This window comes from Aquila chrysaetos, chromosome 12 (assembly GCF_900496995.4).
Source record: "Aquila chrysaetos chrysaetos chromosome 12, bAquChr1.4, whole genome shotgun sequence".
NCBI lineage: Eukaryota > Metazoa > Chordata > Aves > Accipitriformes > Accipitridae > Aquila > Aquila chrysaetos.
The window spans coordinates 21,520,183-21,532,962 of NC_044015.1; the positions used below are offsets into that span (position 1 = coordinate 21,520,183).

Genomic DNA, 12,780 nt, shown 5'->3' on the forward strand with positions numbered 1-12,780 from the left:
AAACAAAAAGTATAACAGCATTTCCATGGTCATCACTTCAAAATAACTGAAATATAGAACCCAGTCCACATAAAAACCAACACAGCAAGTTTAAGCTTTTGATGTATGAGACAAATAATATTTACCTGACCGTAAGATCCAGTACCACTATATGTGGAAGATCCACCCTGTTCAGAAAACATGAATAATTTTCATATTGCAGACAGACTTGTGTGGGGTTGTTTTGGGGGTTTTTTTGGACACTTACTGTAGGGATCCCCTTCTGGGAAGATTTAAAAAAATATGAATATTTACTTAGTTATCAGAATGGCTATTGAGCAACTCATGATTATGTCCCTGTAAAACACTAATTTAAGATATTTTTAACTCAAATTCTATTTCCACTTTTGAAGAGATCTTATTTTGCAGATAATTCAAAGCTAGCATTGTTGAGGAGAATAAGCTTTAATGGTTGGAGGCACCCCATTTTTACTCCCCCATAAACTTTCAGGCTCCTTAGTTAAAAGTATATGCAAATTCACTCCGCAAAGAAAAAAACCACCTTCATTAAAATAAAGTGAGAGTTAATACAGAATATAGCTGTATTTAGGGGCCAGGGTATTGGTCCTCAGCAAATTTATACAAAGAGAAAAAAAAGAATATTTACCTGACCATAGGATTCACTGCTGCTGTCATAGACAGAAGACCCTCCCTGTACAGAAAATAAAAAAAGTTTATTGTTCCCTCAGGAAAGAGATTTACTTCTTTCAAGGGCAGTATAGGAATGAAAATAATGGAAGTCTGCTTTGTAGTTGAAATGTTCTCTCAAGGAAGACTTTTAGACTGCTCCTGTGCAGGCACAGTGACCAGAGTATTTACCTGGTTACCGGAGTAAGAGCTGTGGGAAGACCCTGGGCCATCCTGAAAGGAAAACACAGACCAGCTGTTTTCTGCAGACCAGATGAGTATTTAAACACCAGTGTATCCAGTTCTCACTTTACACCCTTCCTTTCTCCCAGTTTTGAGCTAACTTTTAGGTACTATTGGAAGAAGTCTTCTGGCTGTAATTTTCTTAGCCTGCTGAAATTTGAGTTCTGCAAGGAAACTGCAGATTCTGTACTGTTCCATACTGTTCTGTACTGTTCTCTGTCAAGCTTCACGCCACTAGGTTACATTAGGGTTAATTTAAGTTTTCTACTCCAAGAGACAACTATCAGGTCTGTAATTATAGCATGTCATGGCACCCACAATATCAGGAGTGAAGGAAACAGGATGATGGGAGTCTGTGTTATCCTGGTAAGGGAGGAAGAACAACTACCTGTCCATAGGATCCTCCGGGATAGAAGGAAGGCCCTCCCTGTGCGGAAGACAGAATGGGTTACCGGTTTATGTTTGGCTGCTCTTTCAGGGAAGCTTTTAGGTGGAGCTTCTGAATAGGGCATTTTATCTGAATGTTTACCTGGTTACCAGAATATGTGCTGTGTGAAGAACCTGGGGCTCCCTGAAATGAAAACACACACTAGCTATTTTCTTGCTAGCAGGATGGTGTAAACAGCAAGGTATCCAACTCTCACTTTAGGCCAAAGTTTTTAAAGAACAAGGAACTTTTTATCACTAATCTTCTTAGCTGGATGAAAGATCATTCCATAGAAGTTGTGAACACAATTCAGTCTTTTCCTCTGACAGACTTCATGTTGAAAGTTACAAGTGGTTGATTCAGTTCTTGGGTGTTACATTTCACACCGGCCACTATATGGGGAATATAGGAATGAAGATAATGGAAGTCTACCTTATCTTTACAAACGGGGAAGAACACTTACCTGTCCGTAAGATCCACCAGAATAGATGGAAGACCCTCCCTGTACAGAAAACATAAAAGTTTACTGTTTTGTAGTTGAAATGTTCTCTCAAGGAAGACTTTTAGACTGCTCCTGTGCAGGCACAGTGACCAGAGTATTTACCTGGTTACCGGAGTAAGAGCTGTGGGAAGACCCTGGGCCATCCTGAAAGGAAAACACAGACCAGCTGTTTTCTGCAGACCAGATGAGTATTTAAACACCAGTGTATCCAGTTCTCACTTTACACCCTTCCTTTCTCCCAGTTTTGAGCTAACTTTTAGGTACTATTGGAAGAAGTCTTCTGGCTGTAATTTTCTTAGCCTGCTGAAATTTGAGTTCTGCAAGGAAACTGCAGATTCTGTACTGTTCCATACTGTTCTGTACTGTTCTCTGTCAAGCTTCACGCCACTAGGTTACATTAGGGTTAATTTAAGTTTTCTACTCCAAGAGACAACTATCAGGTCTGTAATTATAGCATGTCATGGCACCCACAATATCAGGAGTGAAGGAAACAGGATGATGGGAGTCTGTGTTATCCTGGTAAGGGAGGAAGAACAACTACCTGTCCATAGGATCCTCCGGGATAGAAGGAAGGCCCTCCCTGTGCGGAAGACAGAATGGGTTACCGGTTTATGTTTGGCTGCTCTTTCAGGGAAGCTTTTAGGTGGAGCTTCTGAATAGGGCATTTTATCTGAATGTTTACCTGGTTACCAGAATATGTGCTGTGTGAAGAACCTGGGGCTCCCTGAAATGAAAACACACACTAGCTATTTTCTTGCTAGCAGGATGGTGTAAACAGCAAGGTATCCAACTCTCACTTTAGGCCAAAGTTTTTAAAGAACAAGGAACTTTTTATCACTAATCTTCTTAGCTGGATGAAAGATCATTCCATAGAAGTTGTGAACACAATTCAGTCTTTTCCTCTGACAGACTTCATGTTGAAAGTTACAAGTGGTTGATTCAGTTCTTGGGTGTTACATTTCACACCGGCCACTATATGGGGAATATAGGAATGAAGATAATGGAAGTCTACCTTATCTTTACAAACGGGGAAGAACACTTACCTGTCCGTAAGATCCACCAGAATAGATGGAAGACCCTCCCTGTACAGAAAACATAAAAGTTTACTGTTTTGTAGTTGAAATGTTCTCTCAAGGAAGACTTTTAGACTGCTCCTGTGCAGGCACAGTGACCAGAGTATTTACCTGGTTACCGGAGTAAGAGCTGTGGGAAGACCCTGGGCCATCCTGAAAGGAAAACACAGACCAGCTGTTTTCTGCAGACCAGATGAGTATTTAAACACCAGTGTATCCAGTTCTCACTTTACACCCTTCCTTTCTCCCAGTTTTGAGCTAACTTTTAGGTACTATTGGAAGAAGTCTTCTGGCTGTAATTTTCTTAGCCTGCTGAAATTTGAGTTCTGCAAGGAAACTGCAGATTCTGTACTGTTCCATACTGTTCTGTACTGTTCTCTGTCAAGCTTCACGCCACTAGGTTACATTAGGGTTAATTTAAGTTTTCTACTCCAAGAGACAACTATCAGGTCTGTAATTATAGCATGTCATGGCACCCACAATATCAGGAGTGAAGGAAACAGGATGATGGGAGTCTGTGTTATCCTGGTAAGGGAGGAAGAACAACTACCTGTCCATAGGATCCTCCGGGATAGAAGGAAGGCCCTCCCTGTGCGGAAGACAGAATGGGTTACCGGTTTATGTTTGGCTGCTCTTTCAGGGAAGCTTTTAGGTGGAGCTTCTGAATAGGGCATTTTATCTGAATGTTTACCTGGTTACCAGAATATGTGCTGTGTGAAGAACCTGGGGCTCCCTGAAATGAAAACACACACTAGCTATTTTCTTGCTAAGAGGCATTTAAGTGAGTCTATTTCTGAATTTCTATTCTTTCCAAACAGAGCTTTTAAAAAGGACATTACTGCAATCATTAAAAGAGAACACTGGTTATTTTTGTCACAGATAAGGAAACTTTTACCAGGTATGTTTCTCTTCAGGTTAAAGGAACTGAAAGAAATAGTAACTTTTCATTTTACTCTTTCTAATCTCAGAATCCTGTGTCATACCTGGCAGACTCTGTATTGTTATAGATGATCATAACTCTTATCGTATATTTTTTAAAATTGCCAGAATACTGAACTTCCAAAGTGTAAATAGGGTTTAGGAGAGCAGATTTTTAATCTCACCACTTAAAGAAGATGACTATCTACTAGTACATAACATCCATTATTACTGTCACATCCCCTTTATATACAAAATAGACAAAGTATTATTCTATGGTTAGACTGCTTCCTCTGCGACTATTTGTAGACTGAGCTCTTGTCTTTAGATGAAGCTTAGATAAAAAGTGGAATAACTGCAGTGTGAGGAATTTGGGGATCCACATAAGGAAACCCATTGTTTCCTTTGAAACAAGATGGTTTAAATATGTATAGCTTTGACTCTTAATTTATAATCTTTTCCAGGTTTGAAAAGACCTTCATGTAACTCATAGCTTTTAAATTAAGAAGAAAGCTTTTTGCAGGAATTTTCTTCCTGGGCTGAAGAATCTTCAAGGAAGTAGATGACTGTCTCTTTTACGTAAGATTTATGCCTGCTGGTTTATTTATACATATACATCTACCTATACCTCGCTTTTTTTATTCAGAAGAACGAACCTGCCTATCATGGCCAATGTGTTTACATGCTAATCTTAGGCACTGCTACTGCCATATATAGAGGATCGACGTAGACAGTAACTGAAAATAAGTCTGGTTTTTGATTCAGTCTATTCCTTTGCAAAGATCGCTGAACTTTATTGTTGGGTGAAGACAAAGATCAAGACTATTGCTACCTAGTTTATCATAAATTAATTCTATCAGCTGATACTATCACAAACTGAAATACAAGTCTCTTGTGTATCAAAGTGGACACATCTGCACTGAAAACTGGTTTTCTAATGTGTCCAATTTAGATGTTTTATTTTCTTCATGTTGAAAATTATTGTTTGATAGCAACTAAATACATTCTCCTCCCAGCCAAGCTGTGGTGGCTTGCTGTTAAAAACTAAGTTGCTGTTAAACTCTTTTTGCACCAGTTTAAGCATGCAAAGAAAAAGGGCCTATTAGAATGAAAACTTCCATAAAGATGTCCACCTTTTTCCTCGTAAATGGATTTGCTTATATAGCATTACAATCACACGACAAATAAAAAAGTTTTTCCTCGATGAAGTTTCAATATTAGTTATTTTAATAGACTAGTCTATATTTTAAAACATGTAGGTCATGATTACTGCTTTGCCTTAATTGTATGAAAGAGGAGGTATTTTACCTGATCAAAATTACTGCATGTTAAATTTAATGATAGTTAAGTTCAGAAAGCAGTAATTTCTTTAAACAATTAGGTTTTTTAAATAGCATGCTTTTTTATAGAAATAATAATTCACAATATGATTCTTGTTGAAATTGAAAACTACAAAAATTACACCATTCCAATGTGTTTATGTAAATACAGCTTCAATAGAAGCTTCAAAAATAAGTTTTCAGGTAGAATATAGGTGACTTTAAAATGCAAGTTCACCTGGCAAAGCCACGTGAAGCCAGAAGCCTGGTAAAGCTAATCTATAATGCCTATGTAACTGCATTCCTTGGGCTTTTTCCTGGCACGGAGGTATTGCCTAAGAGAAAAGTTTATCCAGTGCCACTGGTCATGAAATTGCAATGATTCTCTTTATGGGAAAGAATAGTTTAAATATTGATTTAAGAGATTATCTTTTTAATATTTATCAGATTTTGACATTGTAGTTACAATATTTTATTGCACCAGTGAGAAGGACAAGGAACCTAAGCTGGCTGCAATTAAATTGTTACTACAGAGCATATTGACTCTGGTTTTTGAAAACAATGAACAATTAGCACATAACAGTCAACTGACAGAGCATCTGGATTACCAAGCACAGTTACAGAAAGTTAGTGGCCAAATGGTAATTAAGCAGTTAAAGTGGGACTCATTCTTCCATTTCATTGTATATAATTCTATCCCTACTAAGGAAATTATCAATAATGTTTAGTGTTACCCAAGTGTCCATACTTACTAAGTGATTAATTCAAAATACTCCATTATATAAATGAAAGTATAAACTCAGAAAAATAATTACCTGTCTATTACCACTGCTCCCATCAGGACAAATGCAACCACCCTATAAATTAAAAAAAAAGGAAACAATTATTGCTTTGTGGAAGTTTAAAATAAAATCTTATTTCAGACGTTAAACTATGTTTAGAGAAGAAAGACTGGGACTACAGAGTAGCTGTGACATTTCCTATACCTAGAACAAATGAGGAGACAGCATAGCTCTATACATTTAACGTTTGCTTTGGAAGTTAGACTGATACTACATCTCTCAGTGCTACGGCTCAATGGCAGATGCCTCATCAAGAAAGAATTATCTGGGTAGTCAAGAGTACAGAGAATCACCATTGTACTCTCACCAAAAACCATGTGTGAAATTGAAATAGTGTTAAGAATTGATTTCAGAGAGCCATTTCAGATAAATTTAATCTGAACAGGGTCACTTCATTTACAATTTAATGCATAACATCAGTAATCCCCCCGCAAAACTATGGGACTTAAACTCTGACTCCTGATTTTAATTAGTTTAATTACCATGAAGCTATCTGGACAAGACTACATAAAAATAGAGAAAATCCTGACCTGACTACTTGATCCACCACCGGTTGCAAGAAATGATCCACCCTGTGAAGAAACCAATTATTTTTTATAGAAGCATTTTATCAGAATCTAACACGTATAAAATTATGTAGTGAGAAGTAAGGTGACAAACTCTTTGTACTCTTTCCCTCCACCAACAAACTTTATCTGTTCGGAACTTTCTGTATGAATCATTGTGAAAACATAAATTTGGATGAAACTTAATCAGTGTCTGGATACAATACACAGGGAATGGGTATCAAGAAAACTAATTAAGAAAACTGTTACTCTCTGGAGCTCAGAGATCTGACTGTGCTGTTGAATTAGACTTCAAACTTTCTGAGACAGAGGACTATGCTAGTGTTACATCTACATAATGCTGGGCACAGCAGGATTCCAGATCTCTGGAAAGCTGATGGATACCAATACAGTACAAAACATTACAAAAAATAGAGTCAGGTGCCACTCTGGATCAGTTAGATTTCACATAATTCTGTAACATATACACTGCTGCAGCAGTACATAAGTCTACAGAATATGAAAGTTGGACCTGCTTTTGTAACAGAAGTACATAATCACTAAGATGTACCTTATTACCAAATTCTAAATGAAACAGAATTATGTATCTGGCCATTACCATCACTAGAGCAGGACTGTTTCTAAAAAAAGATTCTAAAACTATTTCTTTTGTGTTTTGCAAACAACTTTTACAAAATATTATGTAAAGAAACACCTGCAATACTTACCTGCTTAGTAGAGTGAAGGAACAGTGGAAACAGTATATTCTGGGCCCATTATCATTATTTACAACTGTTCAAAATTATAACATTATAAGGAAAATGCTGCCAAATCAAAATAGCATCCTTCAGGACAGATAAATTAGTGGAACTAATTTCAGAAATGAAATATAATTTATCAGAAAGCTCCTTGTAATGAGATCATGCAGTAGACACTATGTTATTACCTGGAGGTTGGTGTGGCTGCTATTTGAAGTAGAAGACTCATTCTGTGAAGAAACAAGAAATGACTCATTTTTCTGTAAGGGTAATAAATTAAAATACATAGTTCTATTGGGAAAGAACTACCTAACTCTGAACAGAATACTCTGTTGTGGAAACTAGATCCTTATTCTTTTTGTAGGTAATCACCAAGGAGCTGTAACACCAGCAGTAGTTCAGAAAAGTGACAAGAGGGGTTTACCTGTACATCAGTGTCTCTTCTGCTCAAAACATGTGATGTATCCTGTAAAAAACAAAGACATTTACTTGTAGGAGATGAAAACTCTGTGATCAGTGACAGGCCTTCTTTTTTTCCATATTGTTTATTCATAACAACTCCAGACCCTTTAATGCATACATTGAGTAGGCATTATAAAATAAAAGGTTATTTGCACATAATTTTTGTAGCCTACTGCTGAAGCTGACTTGAAGCTATACGATACACCTATCTGTATCTCCTCTACAACATGCTGAATACAATAAATTACCAAACATTATTCTTTCTTACTTCATTATTCTATCCTACTTCAGCTAAAATTTTAGCTGTCCTCTGTTTGTATGACACATTTAATTTTAACTTTAGCTTGGACCAACTTTGTATGTGCTTCCTGAAGAACAGGAATTTGAGCTGCCCTATATGTCACAGCAGGATTTTCATGTCTTGTTTTCATATATATATATATATATACACACACACACACACACATATACACACTTCCTTGAAAGTAAGTTCACCCAAAGAGCAAATAGCCAAGCTATTTTATTTTACTTTTTCCTTAAATAACAGAATATTAATTAGGACAAACATGATTAGGGAAAAATTAGGCATAATTGGGAAAAATTATATATAGTTAGGGCAAAAATCCTACAAGCAGTAAAAAAAGGAAAGAAAAAAAAAAGTTACTTACTCGGGCAACAACAACTTTCTTTTTTCCACAACCAGAACTCTGTAAAGGAGCCAGAAGCCAGTTATTACTTTATGGATGCAGCCATCCACACAAAATACTTTCAGCAAAAATTTACCTAAACTTGTCAAGGTGGCATATTTTGGGGCAGGAAAATGTCCAGAGCTATCTTTTTGCTATTAGTAAGAATTTTAAAAAGCATAGCCTTTGTCTGTTTTTACCTTATCACTCCTTCATCAGAAGTTCCTGCCTAGCAGAGTCTTCCTCAGCTTAGCCACTGTGGTTTAGAGAACAATCTGTACAATGAATTTTGGGGTTGGTTTTTTTTTGAACATTCACCACCCTTATTTGTGAGAGTGTTTAGAAGCAAACTCTTTTACAATGAAGTCCAGCAATATGCACTGGATAGGGAAAACCAAGGGAATAAGAGCATCTTTTGTGAACAAAGGAGGAAGCAATGAAGGATTTCTTTTGTAGAACCTTTTGCATTAAACCTAATGCAATGCATTCAAGGTAAATATAAGCAAAACCAAAAGATGTTTTCAGAAGGCTTCCTTACTTCCTAATATACATGCTTGGTGCAGTACTAAAGTACTAGAGAGGAAAAATAGGGAAAATAACGAAGCAGTAAAGTATATGGCTGACAACTGAAGAAAAGGCAAGTAACTGATGACAGGTTACTCTAGATGGCAGTAAAACAAAAGGAGGCTGTAACAGATGGAAAAAGCTTTTCTATGAACAGAAAGAAGTATGGAAAAATGTCATTCATTTACACAACAGTGTATTTGCTGTTAATCTATCTATCTATCCATGTTAATCACAGTTTCTGCTTGTAGGACTGATGGAAAGTCTTGACAGAGAGAGTATTACCAAGGGATAAATGTTACTTTACAATACTAGCATGTAAGTGGAAAAAGCTTGAGGTGGCTACATGTCACATGTACACAGATGGTTAATTCCCAAATAATTATCCTGTCAAAGTGCATATACTGCAAAAACCCCTGTGTTGATATATATGCTTAGAAGTATTGTGCAGTTTTAAATAATTATGCAACAGTCTTAAGAACGGCTAGAGGGATTGAGTACAGAGAAATATAACATCAAAGACCTCATTCTTTAACTTTTTGAAGGTTATTGTAAAGCAATCATACACTACAATTATAGGCCCACAGGTCTAATGTAAAAGTGTTCAGTCACTAACACTGTAATTAACCATAAGAATTTGAATACTGCAGAAGAAAAAAGCACTTACCTGACCATTGGCACTATAGGTAGTGTCATTCTGGAAAAGAATAAATTATTTCCTTCTTTAAGAATTATTTAAATACAGTAAGCTTACAGAAACCTGATTCTTTCTGATACTGCACACAGACATAACAAAAATAATTTGTTGCTCACATCCTCCACAGCATTGCCTAAATTAGTTTGAAATCTGACCATTCCCGTCTGAAAAACATTTTAATAGCAACTTTAGATTGGTAGAAATGTAACATGAAAAGCAGTGAAATATCTGCCACTGTATCTCTCTTCTTTCGTTCATTATATGTATTTAAAGCTTGTCTGTGGGATTTTCTTTTTTTGGAAGATTACTGTAAAATGTATCCTTAGTTTTTGGGCAAAATCTTCTGTTACTGCAAAGCCACTGAAATTTTTTTTTCCATATTTCATTTCATCAAGTTAAATGCATTTTAAAAGCACAAAACATATCTGTAAACACTTACATGACAATTTTCAGTAAGAAAACCTGCAGTTACTGAAACAGCTATTAGTGTGGGAACTCAACATTCTTTCTGGATCATTCTGCTCACAAGACTGCATCTAGCAGTGCAATATTTTCCCATCTACATGAAAAATGTTTTGATGAAAATATATTAGAGAAAGCATACTCACATCATCACAGGCATTGGGATTATCGTCTGAGGAATACTGTGAATCCTAGAAGGACATCAGATACCAGTTATTTCCTCACAAAAATGGACTGTTAAAAATACACTTTGATGTTGTACTCTGCAAGACAGAATTGAGGCTCATGCAAAGAAAAAGCTGAGTTAAATTAAAGTAGGACCTTTATAAGGAAAACAAGGAGTGAAATACATGGCTGCAATAGTTGCTTACAGGGAATGTTCTGTTCTTCAGTAAAGAAAAAAAAACCTGAACCAATCCAAAACAAAAAGAGCACAGAAACTATTATGTTTTTTACATCTTTGAGAAAGATGATGCAGAGACTAAAAAGATTCATATGAAATAATATACAACTAGGGGAAAGAAAGAGCTAGTTACCTGACTATCATAATAGCTGTCTGAGGAGGATGATCCACCCTTTAAAACAAACAAACAAACTGAAATCAGAGAAAATCAGAATATAGAAAACCTGATTTTGAGCAGAGGCTAAAGCTTGTATGAAGTGACATACAAGTAGGGAAATAGAGCATTACTTACTTGGCCACTACCATAGTTTTGTGAGAAGGATCCACCCAATAAAACAAACAAATATGAACCCTACTTCAGAAGAAACTGTGATTTTTTTTTTTTTTGGAGGCTGTAAAGCTGGAATAAACAATTGCCTGGGATTCCTTTGAATAAATACAACTTCCTAGATATCTATACGACTTATCAGATATGATAAAAATTCTTACCAGGAAAAAAATCAAGGTCTACCTACCTGGTTGCCACCATAATTTTGTGAGGAAGATGATGCACTCTGCTAACAACAACAACAAAAAATAATTTAGAATTAATATTACAACATTGCAGATTGGATATTGATCGGCCATCATGGACCCTGTCTGAAGGAAAACCTCAGTGGGAGGAGATAATAATCTAGTACTTACTTGGCTACCACCATAGTTTTGTAAGGAGTATGATCCACCCTGTGAAAACAAAACAGCAACAGTTATAATGCTGGAGAGCTGAATTTGATCAGAATCCACAGAGCTAGCTTTATTAGGTTGCCAAGTTCTTTCTATGTAAATGGAATTTCAGGGCTGGTAAAAAGTATGTTTGAAGAGAATGAGTTACAGGCTGGAGCTCGGGAGACTCTGCAAGAGTCTATACCCTCATGAGCAAGAAAACTATGCTCTGGATTAGAACTGCTTAAAAAGTTTTTACCAATGGATAATAAAGAGCTACCTACCTGACCACCCTGTGATCCATCCTCTAAATTAGACAAAAATTATGCATGCTTTAGACACCTACTGTTTGGCTATGGATTATTTTAATGAAAGCCACGATACTTGCTTAGGAGGAGTAAGGAGCAGAGGCAGATATGGAATATAGATATGTTTTCTAATGTAGTAAGCATAGATTGCCAATAGTGCAAAGGTAAATACTAGATGAGACATATGTCAAGGAACCACAAACATTTATCTTTAAGTAATGCCTAGTACACAGATGTTTCATTCTGAACAGTCTCTAGAGAATGTATCTTTTCTTCTCTTGTAGAAAACCTAATTTATACAAATGGAGGGAAAAATTCCCCTGGTAGCATTATTACACAGAAAGCCATGAGCTGTGAGATACAGTGGCCTTGAGGAAAAGGTTTTAAATAAAACACTCAGTATGTTTCAACATGCCCTTTTCAGAAGAGGAATGTAACTCCTTCAAGTGAAGTCAGAAAAGACATTTGTAGAATTATTAGTGTCAAAAGTGCATAAGAACAGTGAAATCCTGAGCTATTGAAGTGATTGGGGTATTTGCCATTCACTAAAACAGGGCTAAGACTTCATCCAGAAGAGACAAAGGAAAATGAAATGAAAAGTATTATCTTTCAATGTTCTAGCAGTTTTTAGAACAAAATTTAAGTGTTCCCTTTAGTCTTAGAAAGAAATAACTCCTCTTTATAAAAAAAACTTGAAAAGCTATTATAAAATAATATAATTTATACCTATATCATATATTATTCTTTCAAGTTACAATAATATATTACATACAGCATATTGTATATACTATACCACATTATAATAATATATTATAGCAACACCTATGTTGTTTGTATATTTATAAATATAGTATATATTTATTTCACTAAAATATGGTGTTTGTTAATACAATGAATCTATCCAATTTTTCTATTTCTTGTGAAAAATCAGTAAGAATCAAGAGAAGCATCACAAATTAAAACCCAGATCATCTATTGCTGTTTTCTTAGTAATTTTTAACATTTACAGAGATTGTTTCTTTAAAGATAGCAGACACCTTCTAGGATAGTGGTTTTTAGCATTCCAACACTGAAACTTGTAACAAATACACATATAGCTATCTGTACTTCACTGCACAAACTGAATGAATTAAGCTAATCTCTTTCCGGAACCTCAAATGGCAGTCCTAAAATATTTGCTGACTTTTGATGGGAAAAGTCTGC

At 35.9% G+C, this 12,780-nt stretch overlaps 1 protein-coding gene across 31 annotated transcripts in view; it reads right to left on the bottom strand.

Annotated features, from left to right (window-relative positions):
* Positions 1-12,780, bottom strand: part of LOC115349352 (hornerin-like) — a 64,568-nt gene that overhangs the window by 22,234 nt on the left and 29,554 nt on the right. For 19 of the 31 annotated variants that reach the window (XM_030033557.2, XM_030033537.2, XM_030033536.2 and 16 more), the window contains 23 exons: positions 11,252-11,290; positions 11,083-11,124; positions 10,701-10,739; positions 10,311-10,355; positions 9,673-9,702; positions 8,424-8,462; positions 7,718-7,759; positions 7,482-7,523; positions 6,521-6,562; positions 5,964-6,005; positions 3,603-3,644; positions 3,462-3,500; positions 3,023-3,064; positions 2,882-2,920; positions 2,521-2,562; positions 2,380-2,418; positions 1,941-1,982; positions 1,800-1,838; positions 1,439-1,480; positions 1,298-1,336; positions 859-900; positions 647-691; positions 126-167 (listed from right to left, as the gene is read on the bottom strand). In XM_030033557.2, the coding sequence (XP_029889417.1) occupies positions 126-167; positions 647-691; positions 859-900; positions 1,298-1,336; positions 1,439-1,480; positions 1,800-1,838; positions 1,941-1,982; positions 2,380-2,418; positions 2,521-2,562; positions 2,882-2,920; positions 3,023-3,064; positions 3,462-3,500; positions 3,603-3,644; positions 5,964-6,005; positions 6,521-6,562; positions 7,482-7,523; positions 7,718-7,759; positions 8,424-8,462; positions 9,673-9,702; positions 10,311-10,355; positions 10,701-10,739; positions 11,083-11,124; positions 11,252-11,290 (936 nt within the window). The remainder of the gene's footprint in view (positions 1-125; positions 168-646; positions 692-858; positions 901-1,297; positions 1,337-1,438; positions 1,481-1,799; positions 1,839-1,940; positions 1,983-2,379; positions 2,419-2,520; positions 2,563-2,881; positions 2,921-3,022; positions 3,065-3,461; positions 3,501-3,602; positions 3,645-5,963; positions 6,006-6,520; positions 6,563-7,481; positions 7,524-7,717; positions 7,760-8,423; positions 8,463-9,672; positions 9,703-10,310; positions 10,356-10,700; positions 10,740-11,082; positions 11,125-11,251; positions 11,291-12,780) is intronic. The other 12 variants (XM_030033550.2, XM_041127750.1, XM_030033527.2 and 9 more) reach the window with 8 other exon arrangements.